The following is a 21704-nucleotide window of genomic DNA, read 5'->3' on the forward strand; positions in this document are numbered from 1 at the left end:
GCTTTCGTTCAACCCTGACCAGTCTCCCAGTCCCTGCTGCTGAAAAAAAAAAAAACCCTAGAGCATGATGCTGCCACCACCATGCATCACTTTTGGGATGGTGTTGGGCAAGTGATGAGCGGTACCTAGTTCCTTCCAGACATAATGTTTAGAATTGAGGCATAAACTATAAGGTAAACCCATACATACCGTATACAGATACAGTTAGGTCCATATACATTTAGATACAGGCACAATTTTCATACTTTTGGCTCTGTATGCCACCAGAATAAATTTAAACGAAACAATCCAAATGAATTTGAAGTGCAGACTTTCAGCTTTAATTCAAGGGGTTGAACGTAAATATCAAGTACAAATTTTAGGAACTGCAACCATTTTTATACACAGTCCTTCCATTTGCAGGGACTCAGATGTAATAGAACAAATGAATATAATCATAAAATGTTAATTTGTAATATTTTGTTGAGAATCCTTTACTGGCAATGACTGCCTGAAGTCTGGAACCCATGGGCATTACCAAAGACTGGGTTTCCTCCTTTCTGATGCTTTGCCAGACTCTAACTGCAGCTGTCTTCAGTTGCTCTTTGTGGGTCTTTCTGCCTTTAGTTTTGCCTTCAGCAAGTGAAATGCATGCTCAATTGGGTTGAGATCAGGTGATTGACTTGGCCATTGCAGAATATTCCGCTTCTTTTCCTTCAAAAGCTCCTGGGTTGCTTTTACAGTGTGTTTTGGATCATTGTCCATCTGTACTGTGAAGCGCCATCCAATCACCTTTGCTGCATTTGGCTGAATCTGGGCTGATAGTATATCTCTTAACACTGCAGAATTCATCCGGCTGCTTCTGTCACATCATCAATAAACAACATTGACCCAGTGCCACTGGAAGCCATGCATGTCCATGCCATCACACTGCCTCCGCCATGTTTTACAGATGACGTTGTGTGCTTTGGATCATGAGCTGTTCCAAGCCTTCTCCACACTTTTTTCTTCCCCTCATTCTGGTACAGATTAATCTTAGTTTCATCCGTCCAAAGAATGCTTTTCCAGAACTGGTCTGGCTTTTTTAGATGTTTTTTTGGCAAAGTCTAATTTGGCTTTTCTATTCTTCACACTTATGAATAGTTTGCACCTTGTGGTGAACCCTCTGTATTTGCTCTTGTGAAGTCTTCTCTTGATTGTAGACTTTGACAATGATACGCCCACCTCCTGGAGAGTGTCCTTCACTTGTCTGGATGTTGTGAATGGGTTTTTCTTTACCATAGAGAGGATCCTGCGATCATCCACCACTGTTGTCTTCTGTGGACGTCCATGACTTTTTATGTTGCTGAGCTCACCAGTGCGTTCTTTCCTCAGAATGTACCAAACTGTTGATTTGGCCACTCCTAATGTTGCTGCTATCTCTCTGCTGGATTTGTTTTGTTTTTGAAGCCTTACAATGGCCTGACACTTGCATGGACAGCTCCTTTTGAATGCATGATGTAGGTTCACAGCAATAGATTCCAAATGCTAATACCACACTTGGTCTTCATGTACACTGGACATTTGTACAGCTGCTACTTTTGACATTTTTTTTCTACAGCCAGTGAATTCCCCAGCATGTTATCCTATGTGTCCATGCACACAGATTGTAATCAGCGTGTTTTGGCTGGGGTGTTTTTTGGCTGGAGAAAAAAAAACAGAACTAGTGGGGTTCTAGAGATTTTTTTCTTTTTTTAGCTGTAAAAACGCTCTAATGCTGAAAAATGTGGTAAAACACCCAGCGTTTTTAGGACTTTTTTTGAGCAAAAAAAGATTTTTTTGGTAAAAAAAAAAAAAATGCTCTAAACGTTAATGCAAAATGCTGAAAAACTCAAGTTTTTAACATGACGTTACACAGCTAACATTACCAGCGTGCTTAAAACGCCCGTGTGCATGGAGCCTTAGAATCAAATCCAGACCTTCTACCTGCTTAATTGATGAAGAAATAACAAAGGTGCAGCCCACAAAACAGCTTTTGATTCAATTGTCCAATTACTTTTGGTCCCTTGAAAAAGGCGGGATGGCTACTCCTAAGAGCTGTAATTCCTAAACCCTTCCTCCATTTGGATGTACATCCCCTCAAATTAAACCTGAGAGTGTGCACTTTCAGCCCATATCCATTACATAACTATAGCTTGAATATGTTTTGGCAAATATCTGCAAAAATCTAAAATTGTGCCTGTGTCCAAATATATATATGGACCTAACTGTACTGACAGATCTGTTGGTGACCTGCATGGCTCCTGCAACCAAAAAATAATAAACGCACATTGTTTACCTGCAAAAAAAATGTGCATTTATTATTTTTGGTCAAAAGGTGAACTTTTCCTTTTAACCACTTGCCCTCCTGAGGATTTACCCCCTTTCATGACAGGCTATTTTTTGTGATACGGCGCTGCATTACATTAACTGACAATTGCATGGTCATGCAATGCTGCACCCAAATGAAATTTATGTCTTTTTTTTCCCCACGAATAGAGTTTTCTTTCGGTGGTATTTGATCACCTGTGGGGTTTATTTATTTCTTGCACTATGAAAAAAAAAAAAGCCTCACAATTTTTTGAGAAAAAAAATATTTTAGAATTTTTGCTAATAAACATGTCCAGTAAAAAAAAATGTAAAAATCAAATTTCGGCATAAATTTAGGCCAAAATGTATTTTGCTACATCTTTGCTAATAAAAAAATACCAATTCGGGTAAATTGGTTTCTGTGAAAGTTATAGCGTTTACAAATAGTATATACTGGGATTTTTTTTTCTTTTTACTAGTAATGGTGGCGATCAGAGACTTATTGTGGGACTGTGGGGGGCATTCTGACACTGGGAGGAACTGACTTCCCCAGTGACACCAATACAGTGATTGGCACTAAAAAAAAAAAAAAAAGCACTGACACTGTACTAATAGCACTGGGAAGGAAGGGGTTAACATGCGGGGAGATCAAAGGGTGCTGTGTCCATGTGCTTCACTGTAAGCACACTGCTTTGCATGGCTGTGGTGTGCAGAGCCATCCAAAGCAGTGTGAGCTAACAGGGAGGAGAACTGTTTTGTTTACAAACAGTTCTCCCCCTTGGAGAGCTCGGCAATCACGGTCGAGATCCGGTGATTGACAGCCGCGAATGGCGGCGCGGGTAGGGTGCGTACGCTCCTCATGTGAGCCCCCATACCTGAAAATGCAAAATCACGTATATATACATGATTTTATGCACCCATGCCACCCTGTAGCAGTTTTTCTGCTATAGGGTGGACGGGAAGCGTTTAATTTTGTAGGGATTTCCTCTCACTTCCTGTATTGGCTGTGTGCCAGGAAGTGAAGGGTAATCTCCCCATTGACAATGTTGTCTTTTTTTTTTTTTTTAATTGGTGGAAGAATGGTATTTATGTGTGTGATTTCTGATACTATTTTAATTCAATATTTGACATTTATAAATATATTTTGTGTTTACTTCATTTAACTTTGTTGTTTTTGATACACCACGTGTCTCCAGTGAAAGCAGCTTCCCTTTGCCTGGTATTCCAGTCACCTTTTTTTCTTTTGTATTATTACATGCTCTGCACTGACTTAGTTGGTATATTTCTACAGCTTAAACCATTTTACCTCTTTAATAGCAATAAAAACTGACAGGGGTTCTAATTCTTCTCCACTGGATATCACGTCATGAGATAAAACTGAATTGGTTTCATGGCATAAATGCCTCACATTTTGGTTAAATAACTCATGAATTGTTTTTTTTTTTTCTTGTGAAGAGCAAAAAAATTTTTGAGAAACACAATGAGCTATTTTATCCCCGATTTTTAAAGAAGAAAAAAAAAAAACTATACAGTACCAATACACTTGATTGCTGCCTAGAGTCCGTATAATTAGCACATCACAGTTACTTCCAGCAGACCTTTCTGAAGATGGATTATTGGCTTTCTTCAAGAGATGTCTTCTGATTGTCTGCTACACCTTGCTCCTCATCCTGTCCTACCGGACAAGTCCATGTTTCTGTTGGCTTACATACAGTGTGTCATCAGTGGCAATGGATTCCTGGGGCAGCTAGTAAAGCAGCTGCTTTTTAATGGTGAACAGGGCTTAATCCTTTCCAGCTCTATCATGCCAGGAACACTCTGTACAGGAACAGCAAGTGTCAGTGCTGATGACATTTGATTTCCTTCTATAGCCTGCACACTATGGACATGTCTTGTGCTGGGTTTGTACAGACTAGCTCTGATATGGCTCAACAGACAAATTCTTTCTTTCCTAAGTTGTTTCAGAGAAATGGGAGTTCAGTCTGATTTTGTCTAAATAGTTTCTTTTTCATACATAAAGCTTTAACTTTTTATTTAGTTTTGGATAGAGAGGGGAAGAATTGTTGGAGCTGTCAGGTGTTGATTGCCAGTCAGAATAGAGGTGATGGGAAATCTCTCCATTGGGCACAGACAAAAATATATTTTAGTACAGTGAGAGTATGACAGGGGTTTCTTGTTCAATTATTTTATTGGGTAGAGAATCTGCCATCACAAACAGTTATGTAATACAGGGGAACAACATTTACAATGTACAGGGCAGAACACGATCCCTGACGGATACAGAGCAAGGGGATAGCTGAAGGGGGATGGCACCACCAACCCTCGTCTGGTCACATGACAAGGTTTGTCTTTAATTGCAGTTTCCTGTCCTGGTGCCAACATTTTTTAAATTTTTTTTTTTTGTCTTTTAAAGTATGGGTCTTACCCCGAATGCAAGTAATGAGGAATCTCCCCAGTGTGGTCATATACAAACATTTAGAACAAAAATACCTGGAGCTACGCTGAGGAAATGACAAAACTACTCTTGCAGCAGTCCCCCCTTGCATTGCATGGGTTCAATGCTTGGTTTAGTCTAGGGAACAATTACAATAAGTTTTACTTTCCTTTCCCCCCAGAACCCTGGCAGCTGACATTCTCCCCTTCCTCTGATGTTCCAGGTTCTGGGTGGGCCCTCAGCATTCTCATTTACAACTGCTGATCCCACATTGTATTTTATGTCAGGAGAGTAACTGGTGGGGAAAGTAATGAAAAGAAGCAGCTTCAGGGGCTCAGCTGTGTGGAAAGGCGGAGCCTGGGATAAGGGAAGTAAAACCTTTTTTCGGTATAGGAGAAGTACGGCCAAAGCTCTTTTGGTTGTACTTCTGTGGATCGCAGTTCATTCTGCACTCCTGTGACCTGGTTTCAGATGACAGCTGGCTGAAGTTGCTCAGCTGATTCAGCCTGGGGAAAGATCCCTACTTTAAAGTCGGGATCCACCTCTGAGTCTGGAGCAGCACTCGGCTCAGCTGGTCAGCAATCCACTGAGCGCCTGAGCCAGTGGCTCCCTCCCCCTCCACAGCCAATCGCTCCAGTGAGCACATGGGGGGAGGGGAGAGGGGGCTGAGCTGATAGTCACAGCTCTCCCCTGAGTTTTCATACTTAGAGCCATCGGGGGACAGATGCAGCATCAGACTGAAGCAAGTGCAGCTTTGTAATTTCCCGCCGAGTTCAGCCTGGAAAGCCCTGGCAGGAGGGAGGGGGAAATCTGCAGCTCAGTCAGGGACATGGATGAAGGCTTCATCCATATATAGGGCCCTATACAGCATGCAGAGTGTGTGTATTGCCTCCCCTGTGACCAGCCACCCATAAAGATGAAGGGGAAGAGGCGGCTGTATGAGGTTTGTATAAAGCACTGAGTATGTGCAGTGCAGTATGCTTTAAACACCCCATTTGTATGCTGTATGTGGTGGCTCTGGGAGCGCCTTTCTATGCAGGTTCTGCATAGCCATGTACAGGAAGCCTAAAGTGTGTATATGTTACACAAATGAGACAAACAAGACTTGATACATCAAATATGAGCTAGCTTTAGTGTTCCTGGCATAGTCTGCATGATCCGTCAAATGCTCAGTTTGTATCAAACATTTCTGTTACTCCAAGCCACGTCATTTCTACAACACCAACATAATGCTGCTTTCTGCATACAGGAACATCATGTGCTGGGTGCAAAGAGGGGATCGCTGGCAGAACACCTCTACTAAACTCCCTCAATACCAGCCTAGTACAGGGAATATCATTTCACAGGGAAGCCTACAGAAGGCCGAATACTGTAGTCAATGATCTGCTGCCATTGCTTCTTGCAGCATGAGAGCAATATGCAGTTCGTTGGGAATCATTTTGTGCCCCTCTTCCAATACAACTTACCGAGGTCAGGCAATACTTTATACAAGGGCTGTTCAATGCAGTGTAGGAGTTTTTTTTTCCCTGCTGGACAGTTGCTGTGTTGAGGTACCCACACACAGGAATCTAAATTCAAATCTGTGAATGTGTTGAATGTCAGAAGCATAGCTTGCCTTTGCTTACATTCACAGACCAGGTTGTCACATCTCTAACACAATAGCATGGCGGTGTCACATGGCTACCTTTACTTAAGCCTGGTACACACAATGAGATCTGAAGAATGATTGTGGTGGGGTATATTTTTTGCACGCCAATCTCGTATTTCAAATTCTTGGACAGAATACAACTTCCTGCAATGATGTAATGTATTGTATTCTTTTGTTTATGGATGAATACGGTACTGATTACATAAAAATTTTGTTCTGTTATCATAAAGAAATTTTCGTGCTTGTCCCTCAGGATATTTTTTCATGAGCTGTTGTGATTGGCTCTTGAAAGCTGTGTATTAACGATCAGATTATTAGACGATCAATCAGAAAGCAGGATTTGTCCAGATGTTCTCATCCTGTGTACTAAGCATTACACGAGTTCTTCTGTAAAGGGAAATATAGTTTATATTCAGCAAAGTATAGTAGCATTTACCTGAGTACCAGCCTGTATTACCCCTTCATACCAGACCATTTATTAGGGTGGGGTAGTGTGACAGTTACTTGCACATGCAGCACTGTACCCAAATTTTCCTTTTTTTTTTTTTGGTGGTATTTCATCTTTTTTTTTTTTTTTTTTATGAAGGAACATGCTAGTACTGGTTCACTAAATACAACAGCATGAGAGGAGTAGATGAAGGTGTTAATGTATAGATCACATACAGTGAGGGAATGGAGGTGAATGTTAATATTTAGAGGTGTAGGGGCAGATATAGACGGGAAATTACTGTAACTTATGTGTGCTTTGGTTGTAGGTGAACCAGCGATGAAGCGAAGTCGCACAGATGAAGAAAGTTGCACAGAAAATGAATCCACACAGTAGTTGTCACCCGCTTTTGTTTTCTGCATATACTGAAGTAGTATTCATGTGTATGATTACATTTTATTAAAGAGTGAATAACTATACAAGATGTCTAGCACTGTGCTGTCTGAATACTTTACATGGTTACAGCGTCAGAACTGCACCCAAAGATAACAAGCTACAAAGGAACAGTCCATTAAAATATACAAAAAAACAAACCACAGAAGTTCCCCCACACTACTTCATTTTCACCACACAATGACCTCAGTCTGATGACCAGCAACATTCAACCCGCGTCCACTGGGCTGAGACTGTCCTGGAGCCGCCCGTAACCTGCGAGTGGACAGTGAAGCAGAAGCAGCACACGGATGAACTCTTCTCATAGCAGCAGGAGTCTGGTCAGCACATGAACTGACATGTCTTCTCCCTCTCAGTCTCAGCTCTGCTGTAAAGGGACTACAAGAGACTGATGCCAAGTGAAATCCAAGTACTTACACTGCTTGCAGGTAAAAAAAAAAAAACAAACAACATTCTGGTCCTAACACTTAAGTACTTTGCATCACTGACCAAGGCCAGATTAGATTCTCTCAGTTCCCTGACCTGCATGTCTGTTTTGGTTCAGTGTCAGGAGGGGGGGGGGACGGTATATGGTACAATGAGTGTAGTGTGGATACTGATAATATATGGAGTTCAGCATAAAAGTCCATAAGTTCAGTTGGACCAGCCAGAGCGACTTCTTCCTGGCCTCAGACACTTGATGTAGCACCTCCTAAGAGAAACTGAAGTAGCTCTGGGTGAACAGATGGAGAAAGGAGAGAGTGCAACCGAAGTGTAATATAAGACGTATTTATTGAAGTGAGAGACAATTGGCAACTCACACAAACAGATAAAAGTTAGGGCCTCTAGTCATAATCTTCAGCATAACTTGACACCTTCCTACAAGCAAACACACTAAGGGGGCTGCAAGTTTTACAGAAGAGACTCCAAGTGCCACATACCAGAGCCAGCTGCTGACTGTGGTGATGCCATTTCTTCTGTACCATGTGAGATGCTAATTTACTGCACTTAGTGTGGTGCCCCCTGTTGCATCTTCTGGACTCTACAGGTTACCCACCAGCCCTCTTCAATCAACCGGCATTTACAGGCATGGGTCAGCAGTGGTAGCTGCTATACGTCTTTGTGTAGGTTCCCTTTGAGTGAATCCTTTGATCTGGCTGGTACACTGCCACAAGAGAAATATGAAGGCAGGCCTTGTTCAAAAAGAGAATGGTCACCTGGCTGCCACAGACCTAGAAACAAAAATGCGACACGTTTCACAATTCCTTATACTTGCTTCTGTCATTGACACAGGAATAGTTTAAAGCTAAAGCACTGGCATGATTGATAGACAACTAACACTGCCACAATCGTTGCCTAAATAATTTTCTTATGGCAAGTGAACTTTAAGGTCTCCAGTGATTTCTCTGCAGCTCCACAGCTCAGAGCTCCAATGAATATATAGAAGGTTCACACAAAAGGTTTACATTGTTGGTTGTCCCCTTTCAAGGGGATCTTAACTGTAGCGAAAACAACTGATAACCATCCAAATCCACAAAAGGATTGTGGTTGGCGCTCCAGGATGTTTGGAACAACCTACCTGCCAAGTTCCTTAATAAACTAAGTGCAACAGTACCTGGGGGGAACTGATGCTATTTAAAAGGAAAAGGATAGACACAACAAATATTGATTTGATATATCTTATTACTGGTTTATGCACTTTGTAGTTTAACTGAATTTTTTTCACAAGTGCCTAAAACCTTTGCACAGTACTGTATTTATAGATAAACTTCCATACTCAACAGTGAATGGTAAAGACTTCACGCCACCGGTGAAAAATCTGATTTCTATCTGTTGCAGGTAAAGTGAAACAAAACCACTGAAAATAATCACCACCACCTTCCAGCAATGAAATGGTTACATCCCTCACCGCTTGCAGTCTTCTTTCCAGGTTTCTGACCACTTTATGGGTCAGTGGGTGGTGACGCCATCCTGCACATGTGCACAGCAGTCAGTCATACTGGCACAGCTGAAGTGTGCTTGAATGTACTCTGCACACATGTGCAGCTCAGTGTACATTTGGCAGAAAATTTGAAGCGGGAAGATATGTTTTATTATTGCTGAAGAGACTTGGCATGTAACTTGTACAATACAAAGCTGCCTGCTTGCAGTCTTTGAAAATTTAGGATTAGTTCCACTTTAAGTAACACTTGCAGGTCTTGTCCCTCCCCCAGCCTGTGACTGGACAGTGAAGGGATGAGGAGCATCACTCTATCAGCATGTTCTTTGTTGCCACTGCAAACCAACTAAGTGGTTCCTGGTCCTGCTTTCCCTCTCCCAGACTGAGCTTTGCTGTACAATGGACTGCAAGAGGCTGATACCAGATAACATTTGGGTACACTGCTTACATTTAACAAAAAGAAGTAAATATTCATGGATACAGAGCTGCACTGATTTGTGCCTTTCATATCTGCCTTCATCACTGAAAGCAGTGCACACATTGCCAGCCTCTTCCTTCATAGGGGTGTGTTTATTTGGAGATTACAGGTGTACTTTATTTTTATTTCTCCTGAAGATAGCCATTGATTGTAAAGATGAAGCAAAAACTCTGGATTAATGACAAGAGTTCGTGTTTCAGCGGTCCAACACACTCTAACTAAACGCTGAGTAAATATTTATCCAACAAAGCCTCGTACAAAACGGAAAACCACAAACTAATAAAAGTTGGCTTTATTTAAAAATAAACAGAAAATTTACAACTTCTTAGAGAAATCCCAATGATTTAAATGGAATTATTCATTTCTTCCATCAGACATGACTTGTTGTTTCAGTTGCTCTCAGGACCAGAAAAAAAATGGATTGGTTTGAAGGCAGTTTTCGGTCTTGGGGGGAAATTCTCCTGGAACACAGCTGTCTTTATTAAAGAGCACTCCAAGCCTAGGTATAGCTGCAGATGGCAGTAATTTTACCAGATTCACTTGTGTTAGCTGCTGGTCCTGTGCCAACGTCCGTTCTTGTCCAGACTGGGGTATGCAAGTTAATACGACTGCCAGAAGAGTCCGCTGAAGGCGTCCTGCAGTGCCCTATGGCATGCCAGAGAGGAAGTGTAGCCTCCAGCCAGATCCTGTGGGGAAGCAGCTCGTACATGGTTTAGATACCTGAAACAAAGGACAACATTGTTAACCTCAAAGCACAGAAATAAAATATTCATTCATTTTGGCTGGGCATACCCAGATGTTTACCGATCATATTGTCAAGCATGGATTATTACTATTTGTATTGAGCAAATACATAAATATGTTTTAAATCGGAAACCTTTATAAAAAAAATAAGATCAGCTTCTTGAGATGCAAAGAAGCGATTAGTAGCCTGTTGGAAGACCGTTAAGTTTTGATTCGTCACATCTTAGCATAGCAGACTAGGGGTGGGGGAGTGGAGTCATTAGCATTGCCCCACAAAACAAGCTGATTTGCAGCACTAAGAAACGTAAAACAGATGCAGTTCTGGCAGGAGAGAAGACAAAAAGACCACCAGAACACATCAGTTGGTTTAGTTCTGTATTCCTGCCATCATTGCTTGGAATGGGGCATCCCAACAGCAATTAATGTTATGAGGTGTTAATGCCGCGGGGGTTATATTGCTTCACCTGGGTTTCATTTGGCCACTGTAGTGTCTGAAAGGGAAATTTTTACTGATCTATAGTGGATGACAGCCACCGTTTACAGGACAGAAGTAATTTTAAACAAATATTCTGAATAAAAGAAATATACTGCAGCCTCTCAACTTTTTCAACACAGAGAAACCCTTGAATTAACTTTCAAATCTCAGGGTACCCCTGGTAATAATTCATATATCTACAACTCGTGATACATTGGTGTGGTCAGGGGATGAATGCTCCTTACACTTGTGCTCATTGGGAAGAATTACCCCAATACATTGCTAAAATTATCAATGGTGTCAGTGGGAACTTATGTGAGGGACAGAAATTGCTCTTTACTCAAGGAACCCCTAACTTTGGAGGAACCCTGCACTACATCAATGTGATGGAGATAGAAGACTAAAAAGCTAAAGCAGTATGTGTTTCCTGCAGCAGCAATAGATTCTAGTGATCTAACATGTTTGGCTGGATGCATCCATTAAAGGGTCTGCTTGCCCAGAAGTGATATTTAAGTTATTGGTGGAGTATGTATACACAGTCCACCCCTGGATCCTTAAATGTCTTGGGATTATACACCAGTCAGTTTAGGCTGTTTTTCTTCACCTTTGTGTGTTCTAGCTTCTCTTATTGAATTCTCCAGGATCTAAACTAAATAAACCCAACTAGCAGAGGGGGATCCCTTATAAGAACCACAACAGGTTTACAAATCCAGTAACTCAAGTGCAGAGGATCTTACCAATAGAGTCTCCAAGAGAAAGTTACAAGGAGTTGAACTCTTTAGCATCTAGCAAAAACAAGCAGACTTTATATCCAACAGTACGTGGTCACCCCACCAAATGATGGAGTCAGGGGTCCCCTGTCACACAAGCTTCAGAGTGTTAGTGCAATTAATCTTTTTAATAAACAAGTTAAAGGAGTACTAAATCCACAACAGTAAAATCAGTCTGTATATGCAGTAAAGCATGCTTGATAGGTTGTGGAACCTAAGGGTTAATCCTCCACATTGTGTAAAAAGGCTGATTGATCTGGTCTTCTCTGATCCTCCCCTTCTTCCAGTGTCCCCCCTTTTATCTCCTGATAAGACATATTGCATGGAAACACGCTGCACATGCTCAGTTTGGTGTGTAATGCTACAGAGGGTTTTTTTTTCTCTTGGAAGGGTGCATGTGATCAGCACAGGGCCAATCAGCACTGTCCAGAAAGAGGTCAGGGGTTCTGCCTCCTTGTAGAGCAGAAAGAAAACTCCTCCCTTTAACCAGTACTCGGCCGGACACTGATAGAATTCACAAGACTGCTCTAACTGCTGATGAGAAAAGGTATTTAGCAGTTTATATTTACTAAAATAATTGCATTTCCATGTTCTGTGTACTGTGGGAGACCAGATATAGGGAATGCAGGGTCCTGGGTTTAGTAACACTTTAAAATCACAACATATTATATACTCACCACATAAGATGTGATTTTGATGAGCCTTTAAGCATCTATGTTGTGATTTTACCTTATATATTAAAAGGATTAACAACAACACTGGGGTGCTTTGCATTTTCTCTGTTGATTGTGTTTTTGCAGTGTCTGGTGTCCTGCTGGTATTGAAAGAGCTGCATTCTGTCCAAAGTGAACTTTTAGCCCATTGTGACCGGACTGGGCGTACCTCCATTTGATTTAATGCACTGAATCATCAGCAGGTTTTTGAGATCTTACTGGAGCAGTCACTATTTGATATGTTTTGAAATTACACAGGCAAGGTTCTATTGTCAGTATCAGGAAAACCCATCCTAATTTACTCCTGGTTCACACTAGTGTGGGGTGTGCAGTCCGCATTTGCTTGGGAACGGTAGTCCATTCACTTGAATGGGCTGATGTGGCACGTGTGCTGCTCAAAAAAGGTGCATGTATCTTTTTAAAAATGTGGCTGTAGGGACACTACATGGTCTTTTTGACCGCACTGCAGGCGGAGATGCGTAGGGGTGCCATTCTGAACGAATGGCAGCCCCATGCGTCTCGCAAGAGCAGCGCAATTTAGTTGCAGATGCGGGAACAGGTGCAATACCTGCACCCACAGCCTGCGGACTAGTGTGAATCCAGTGTAATGCTATGCAAGTATTGCTGGACTGTATGTAGACAGAAAATACCTGCAAAGGGACTGCAGAAGATCAGAAGCACTAAATTGCAACATAGGATGAAAGAAAAGTGAAACCAGTTTTTTATAAAAGAAAAACAAAACAAAAACAACAATATATACACTGTGCTTTAGCAGACTAAATTCAGTTAGGATTTACTTCTACTTTAAAAACATATAAGCGATTAGACAGCACTGATTTCATAGAATAAAGTGAATTGCCTTGTGGCAGGGCCAGAGCAAAAAGAAAGGAATTTCCTCAATCAAGAAGGCTAAAACCATTTTTTCGACTGCAAACCACATTAAAATTATGTATTTTTATTGTTCTAAACCTCAATGTAATAGGAATTGTGTCTGAAAAATCTATCTTCCTATAAATTACTCTTAGAGACCGCATACGCCTGTGTCCTGATGTGAACTGTTTGTTCTAGACATGTATCATTTCTGCAGACCAAAACGCTTTAAGTGCATTTAGGTAGAAAGGCCAAAGGTTACCAGCGCTCAGTACTCTGTATCCTGGATTTAAAGGCATGTCCAACCTAATAAAAATTATTTGGGTTAACTCCCTTTCATCCAATGTATCTGTCAGCACCAAGGCTCAAAACCAGGCAGCTATGGGATTCCCAACACAAGAGCACTTGCAGACGGGTATTAAAACCGTGCGGATTATTTGTAAACGTGAGCTGACTGATATGACTTCCATAATTCCATATACTCCTGACCACAGAGAATTGAATAATGCCGCTAATTAGCTGGAAACCAAAATGTGCTCAAGGTCCCACCTTCCTGTGATAACCAAATTGGTGTCTTTTGGAAATTCAGCAAACTATTTAACTTTACCGTGTCCGTATATCTCACGTACTCATGTTCAAAGAGGATTTATAGTGATTCTGTACATGTTTTCTATGTATTATTGCCAATAATGTGTACACACACACACACACACACTATAGGGTCGTCTGCCTTGAACCTTAATGGCGTCCCAGTTTTAGTCCATAGGGTTCAATATGGAGTTGGCCCGCCCTTTGCAGCTATAACGGCTTCACCTCTTCTGGGAAGGCTGTCCACAAGGTTTAGGAGGGTGTCTATGGGAATGTTTGACCATTCTTCCAGAAGCGCATTTGAGAGGTCAGGCCCTGATGTCGAACGAGAAGGCCTGGCTCACAGTCTCCGATCTAACTCATCCCAAAGGTGTTCTATTGGGTTGAGGTCAGGAATCTGTGCAGGCCAGTCAAGTTCCTCTACCCCACACTCGCTCATTCATGTCTTTATGGACCTTGCTTTGTGCACTGGTGTGCAGTCATGTTGGAACAGGAAGGGGCCATCCCCAAACTGTTCACACAATGTTGGGAGCATGAAATTGTCTCCACTGCTCTAGAGTCCAGTGGCAGTGTGCTTTACACCACTGCATCTGATGCTTTGCATTGCACTTGATGATGTAAGACTTGGATAGAGAGTTAGGTCCAAGGAGATGTATGCCACCTCCTGGATTTATCTACTTTAATAACGGTTTAGTTTTACTGCATGCTGTCACTATATTCCCGATGCTGTGACAGGGGAGATACACAGCAGCTTCTCTGCCAGCCCCTACCGTCCAATTTCCATTCAAAGAATATTTTGTGAATGGCAAAAAAAAGCCTTTTGTCACTGGACAAGAGGAGAGGAGCCCTGGAAGTATCACAAAAGCAATCATTAAAATGTAAATTGTAAACAAAAAAGTCCACAAGATGGCCACTTATAAGTCAACAGATTGTAAAAAAAATGCTGCAATTCCTGGATTTCTCCTTTAAAGCGTTGTGCTTGCTGCATAAAATACTACATGAAATAAATGTACAACATTTTTTATTTACACGACACAAATAAAAAAAAAAATATATATATATATATATATATACATACATACACACAGTGAAGGAAATAAGTATTTGATCCCCTGCTGATTTTGAATGTTTGCCACTCACAAAGAAATGATCAGTCTAACAATCGAATGGTAGGTGTATTGTAACACTGAGACAGAATAGCAACAAAAAATTCAAAAGAAATGCATGTCTAACAAAGTATGCACTGATTTGCATGTTCATCAGGGAAATAAGTATTTGATCCCCTTTCATTCAGCAGGATTTCTGGCTACCAGGTGTCTTTCATACAGGTAACAAGCTGAGATTAGAAGCAGTCTCTTAAAGGGAGTGCTGCTAATTTCATTTTGTTACCTGTATAAAAGACACCTGTCCACAGATGGAAATGGAAGAAACACAAAACAACTGTCAGTCTCCCTAGGTCTCCCCAGCTCGTAGAGTGTCAATGATCATGAGAACAGTGAGGAATCATCGCAGAACTACACGAGAGGATCTTGTCAATGACCTCCAGGCAGCTGGGACCACAGTCACCAAGAAAACAATTGGTAACACACTACGCCGACAAGGATTGAAATCCTGTAGTGCCCGCAAGGTCCCCGTGCTCAAGAAAGCACATGTTCAGGTCTGCATCATTGAGATGTTCAGTGGCAAACTTCAGACAGAGGAGGACTGGTTGAAAGTGTTGTGGTCAGATGGGAACAAAATAAAGCTCTTTGGCATCAACTCAATTCACCTTGTCTGGAGGAGGAGGAATGCTGCCTATGACCCCAAGAACACCATCCCAACTGTCAATCATGGTTTTGGAAACATTCTGCTTTGGGGGTGTTTTTCTGCTAAGGGGACAGGACAACTGCACCACATCAAAGGGACGATGGACGGGGCAATGTACCATCAAATCTTGGGAACCTTCTTCCCTCAGCCAGGGCATTGAAAATGGGTCGTGGATGGGTGTTCCAACATGACAATGACCCAAAACACACGGCCAAGGCAACAAAGGAGTGGCTCAAGAAGAAGCACATTAAGGTGCTGGAGTGGCCAGAAAATCTGTGGAGGGAGCTAAAAGTTTGAGTTGTCAAACATCAGCCACCAAACCTTAATGACTTGGAGAGGATCTGCCAAGAGGAGTGGGCCAAAATCCCTCCTGAGATGTGTGCAAACCTGGTGGCCAACTACAGGAAACGTCTGACCTCTGTGATTGCCAACAAGGGATTTGCCACCAAGTACTAAGTCATGTTTTGTAAAAGGGATCAAGTACTTATTTCCCTCATGAACATGCAAATCAGTGCATAATTTGTTAGACATGCATTTCTTTTGAATTTTTTGTTGCTATTCTGTCTCTCAGTGTTACAATACACTTACCATTCGATTGTTAGACTGATCATTTCTTTGCGAGTGGGCAAACATTCAAAATCAGCAGGGGATCAAATACTTATTTCCTTCACTGTATACACACACACACACACAATATTGCCAAAAGTATTGGGACACCCCTCCAAATAATTGGATTCAGGTGTTCCAATCACTCCATGGCCACAGATGTATAAAATCAAGCACCTAGGCATGCAGACTGCTTCTACAAAGTTATGTGAAAGAATGGGACGCTCTCAGGAGCTCAGTGAATTCAAGTGTGGTACCGTGATAGGTTGCCACCTGTTCAATAAGCCCATCTGTGACATATCCTTGCTACTAAATATTCCACGGTCAACTGTTGGTGGTATTATAACAAAGTGGAGGCAGCTGGGAACAACAACAACTCCATGTAAAATGACAGAGTGGGGTCAGTGCATGCTGAAATGCACAGTGCGCAGAAGTCGCCAAATGTCTGCAGAGTCAATAGCTAAAGACCTTCAAACTTCATGTGGCCTTCAAATTAGCACAAGAGTGTGTAGAGAGCTTCATGGAATGGGTTTCCATGGTCGAGCAGCTGCAACCAAGCCTTGCATCACCAAGTGTAATGCAAATCATCGGATGCAGTGGTGTAATGCACACCACCACTGGACTCTAAAGTAGTGGAGATGTGTTCTCTGGAGTGACGAATCATGCTTCTCTGTCTAACAATCCGATGGACGTGTCTGGGTTTGGCGGTTGCCAGGAGAACGGTACTTGCCTGATTGCATTGTGCCAAGTGTAAAGTTTGGTGGAGGGGGGATTATGGTGTGGGGTTGTTTTACAAGGGTTGGGCTTGGCCCCTTAGTTCCAGTGAAGGGAACTCTTAAGGCATCAGCATACCAAGACATTTTGGATAATTTTATGCTCCCAACTTTGTGGGAACAGTTTGGGGATGGTCCCTTCCTGTTCCAACATGACTGCACACCAGTGCACAAAGCAAGGTCCATAAAAACATGGATGAGCGAGTTTGGGGTGGAGGAACTTGGCTGTCCTGACCTCAACCCGATAGAACACCTTGGGGATGAATTAGAGCAGAAACTGCAAGCCAGGCCTTCTCATCCGACATCAGTGCCTGACATCACAAATGCGCTTCTGGAAGAATGGTCAAACATTCCCATAGACACACTCCTAAACCTTGTGGACAGCCTTCCAAAAGAGCTGAAGCTGTTATAGCTGCAAAGGGCGGGCCAACTCAATATTGAACCCTAAGACTGGGATGCCATTAAAGTTCATGTGTGTGTAAAGGCAGGCGTCCCAATACGTTTGGCAATATAGTGTGTATTTAAAGTGGAACTACACTGCATCTGAGCACCACAAATCAAATGCGTTATTTAATGTTTAATATTCAAACCAAACTCCTCCATCCATCCGCCATGCTTTATTTTGCTGAGAAATCACTTTGAAAATCACCACCTAGAACTTCTGGCCGTGGCCATCTTGAGTAAGAGCAGATGATTCATGTAGCATTTACTTCCTGGAATCCATCTGCCCTTAGCTCAGACATATGTAGGCAGGAAGGTGTGCTTAGCTGAGAAAACCCCTCCTCCTCTCCTGAAGACTCCTGGGATGTATTGTATCATTTTCTAGGCTTAGAAACCAGAAATTAAATAAAAAAATTAATAAATAGTTTAAAACAAGTAAATATGATATACTTCCCTGTCTATTTACTAATGCTAGCAGCATAGGGGTTCAAAACAGTCAATGTTGAGTGAGAGAGTTAAGTTCCGCTTTAATGATGTATTAAAGATTACAAAACCAAATTTATGTGCATCTTTCACATCTGCCTAGAGTTCAGATTTAAACAATCTACAATCTTCTCATTGTACCTGAATGAGGGCAGCAGGACCAGTACACCCAGCATTGCAGGAGCTGCCCATCCAAATCCACAAACAAGGTTTCTTGTGGAGTGCAGAGAAACTTTATAAGGTCCAGTTGCTCTAGGATTCTCAGTTCTCATGTTAACCCATGGAGCAACATTCCAGCCATTGTATTTAGGATACCCTGAATTCTTAGAGAGATAGTTGGGGTTCTTTGCATCTTACAAGTCACATCACCCTATGGATATACAGAAATGCTCCTGTGCACAAGCCCTTTACCTACCAGTCCCTTGTCTGTTGTTCTGGGAAGTACAAGCATGCTCTGTACATTTAGGAAAGCGAGCAAACTTTTACTTTCCACCCTGCACTGAATAAAACAAACAGATAACATACTGTTTAGCATTTTCTAATTATTCAGGAAATGACAAATAAGCAAATGAACATACAGGTTACCCATATAGCTTTATATTTTAAAGGCCCTTCTGTGTTATGTATATTATTGTAATGGATGATGAAAAACAGGTGCTTCTTCAGGAAGCTTCCTTCCTCGTTACTACAATCATACTGGGATAAATTAGGATCAGATTAGGATCATATGCACCATTAAGTAGTTTATACAATGGTCCTACTGCTGCTTACATTCCATTCCTCCCATCATATTGAAAAAATATGGATTTACCGAAAACCATATTCCAGAGTTCAGCCGTGGAACATCGCCCCTGGAAACAACTGGCATGAGGGTGAAAGAAGAGGAGGAGAAGGGCTCCCGTACTTTAATACCTTCCAGAACCCAGGTTATTTTTACAAGGGGATAATTAGTTGTAAGCTGGAACAGATATGCAACATTCCACACCCATCCTCTGGAGTTTTCTACATAAAGTGGATCTGTAGAAGTAGAATGTCCTTTAATACAGAAAGTTTGTTTTTTCAGACAACAGACATGAACATACCCACAACTGATGTACTACACACCCATAATCCCATTCCTCTTATACATCTCGCTCCATCAGCTTAGAAAGGCACTCCTGCAAGGCTGATACTAGCTTTCAGCAGATGCATGATTATGCAGGATAGAGATTTGGGGCAGTTACACTAGCTGGACTGCACACACTTTCAAGGCTTTTAAAGACACATATTAGTGAAATACATGGAGCACTGCTCAACTGAAGGTGTTCTATAAAGAAATGTATTCAAAGCGGAGCTCCAGGCTCCCCCCAGCTATAAATCCTGTTGTGGTTGCATTCATTTTCTTTTTAAAGCTTCTACTGCTTTATTTTCACCTGGTAATCCTGAAAATAACTACCTTCCTGTCTTTTGGTAGCTACATCATATCTGTAGAGGGAGACATGGTTGCCACCCTAGGCTGCTCTCCTGATATGGACTACAGACATGTCTGTATCGCTTCACCACTATTACATGGGGGCACAGGGCACTTCGTAGCTTACAGAAGACAGCTAGGAAGAAATATATTCCTTGGTGCAACTCACAAAAAGTGAAAAGGATACTGCATTTCCGGCCAGATCAAATGATACTTTCCCATTTGCTGAAAATGTTCCTACCTTGGAAATAAATAATGCAGCCACCACATCCAAGGACTATAAGCTGAAAATGTTTTAATTTTTGTTCTCGGGTGTAGTTATCCTTTAAGAGAACGGTTCTGAATCCAGTTGTAGAGTTCAGCAGCTCATATGGCCAGGCTGAATTTGTTGCAGCAAAGGTTTGCTCTCATTGCTCGAGGCATGTGGCTGGCTGTATTCTGGTGTCTCAGACATGTTCAAAGTGAAGTGAGTTTTTCCAAACGAGACAGCAGAACACTATAAAAGGTTTGCGTTTTCAGCAAATGTCGACATTGTGTAAACATTTCTTTCCTTACTTGAGAGTGGCATAGCCCAGAAGTCATCCAGGTTCACCTCCATATTTACAGGCTGGGTTATCCAAAATTTTCAAAAAAGGGCAAGATGTTTCCATTGTTCAGATACTAAAGGTAAATGAAATTCAGCTATGTGCTACACTAAGTTTTAAGTGTAGAAATACAGAAGCATCTCTATATCCCAAAGGACCTTGTGAAAACAATAGCTGGACCCCATTCACACTACTACCTGTCAGCTGAAATCTACCCAGGTTCAATGATTCAGAGGATGGTAAAAGACTCTACAAACAAGTGCCACTGCAACTGGAATCTACTTGCAGATTTCCCTGTGCATGTTAAATTTAAGAGATTTTGCTCACACACTGTACCTATGAGAAATGTGGGGAAAGAAATTCCCAATCTATTTTTAAATTGCACAGCAGCAACATGCAATTTGGCGCATTTGAAAAATGAACTGTGTTGCTGATCTGTGGGGTGCCATTAAGAATAATGGCACTCCTGCCTATCTGGTAAAGAGCAGCGCGTTTTGAGAGTGTTCCGGATCCACACGTTTTTTAACCTAAATACAGGGGAATCATAAACCAACATCATGATTCATATGTACAACGGGTAAAATACAGTGAAGGAAATATGTATTTGATCCCCTGCTGATTTTAAATATATGTCCACTCACAAAGAAATGATCAGTCTAAAAATCGAATGGTAGGTGTATTGTAACACTGAGAGACAGAATAGCAACAAAAAATTAAAAAGAAATGCATGTCTAACAAATTATGCACTGATTTGCATGTTCATGAGGGAAATAAGTATTTGATGCCCTATCATTCAGCAGGATTTCTGGCTACCAGGTGTCTTTCATATAAGTAACAAGCTGAGATTAGACGCAGTCTCTTAACGGGAAAGCTGATAATCTCATTTTGTTACCTGTATAAAAGGCACCTGTCCACAGTAGCAATCAACCAATCATATTTCAAACTCTCCACCATGGCAAAGACCAAAAAGAAGCTGTCCAAGATGTCAGGGACAAGATTTTAGACCTACACAAGGCTGGACTTGGCTACCAAACTATCGCCAAGCAGCTTGGTGAGAAAGTGACAACAGTTGGTGCAATCATTCGCAAATGAAAGAAACACAAAACAACAGTCAGTCTCCCTAGGTCTGGTGCACCTTGTAAGATCTCACCTCGTGGAGTGTCAATGATCATGAGAACAGTGAGGAATCATCCCAGAACTACACGTGAGGATCTTGTCAATGATCTCCAGGCAGCTGGGACCACAGTCACCAAGAAAACAACTGGTAACACACTACGCCGACAAGGATTGAAATCCTGCAACGCCCGCAAGGTCCCTCTGCTCAAGAAAGCACATGTCCAGGTCCCTTTGAAGTTTGCCACTGAACATCTGAATGATGCAGAGAAGGACTGGTTGAGAGTGTTGTGCTCAGATGAGACCAAAATCAAGCTCTTTGGCATCAACTCAACTCTCCGTGTTTGGAGGAGGAGGAATGCTGCCTATGACCCCAAAAACACCATCCAAACTGTCAAACATGGTGTTGGAAACATTCTGCTTTGGGGGTGTTTTTCTGCTAAGGGGACAGGACAACTGCAACGCATCAAAGGGATGATGGACTTGGCAATGTACCGTCAAATCTTGGGTGAAAACCTTCTTCCCTCAGCCAGGGCATTGAAAATGGGTCGTATATGGGTGTTCCAGCATGACAATGACCCAAAACACACGGCCAAGGCAACAAAGGAGTGGCTCAAGAAGAA

At 41.8% G+C, this 21704-nt stretch overlaps 2 protein-coding genes across 3 annotated transcripts in view; one reads left to right on the forward strand and one right to left on the reverse strand.

Annotated features, from left to right (window-relative positions):
• TRMT5 (tRNA methyltransferase 5) overlaps positions 1 to 7300 on the forward strand; it is a 32217-nt gene extending 24917 nt beyond the window's left edge. Inside the window, exon 5 of the mRNA XM_089690765.1 lies at positions 7145 to 7300. Within this exon, the coding sequence (XP_089546891.1) occupies positions 7145 to 7212 (68 nt within the window). The 3' untranslated portion in view covers positions 7213 to 7300. The remainder of the gene's footprint in view (positions 1 to 7144) is intronic.
• Positions 7301 to 9942: 2642 nt separating this feature from the next.
• Positions 9943 to 21704, reverse strand: part of MNAT1 (MNAT1 component of CDK activating kinase) — a 258814-nt gene continuing 247052 nt past the window's right edge. For both annotated transcript variants that reach the window (XM_089690768.1, XM_089690767.1), the window contains one exon: positions 9943 to 10385. In XM_089690768.1, coding sequence (XP_089546894.1) covers positions 10265 to 10385 — 121 coding nt within the window. In that variant the 3' untranslated portion in view covers positions 9943 to 10264. The remainder of the gene's footprint in view (positions 10386 to 21704) is intronic.

This window comes from Staurois parvus, unplaced genomic scaffold, assembly GCF_062004578.1.
Source record: "Staurois parvus isolate SC_StPar_1 unplaced genomic scaffold, SC_StPar_1.0 ptg000542l, whole genome shotgun sequence".
In the NCBI taxonomy this organism is placed as follows: domain Eukaryota; kingdom Metazoa; phylum Chordata; class Amphibia; order Anura; family Ranidae; genus Staurois; species Staurois parvus.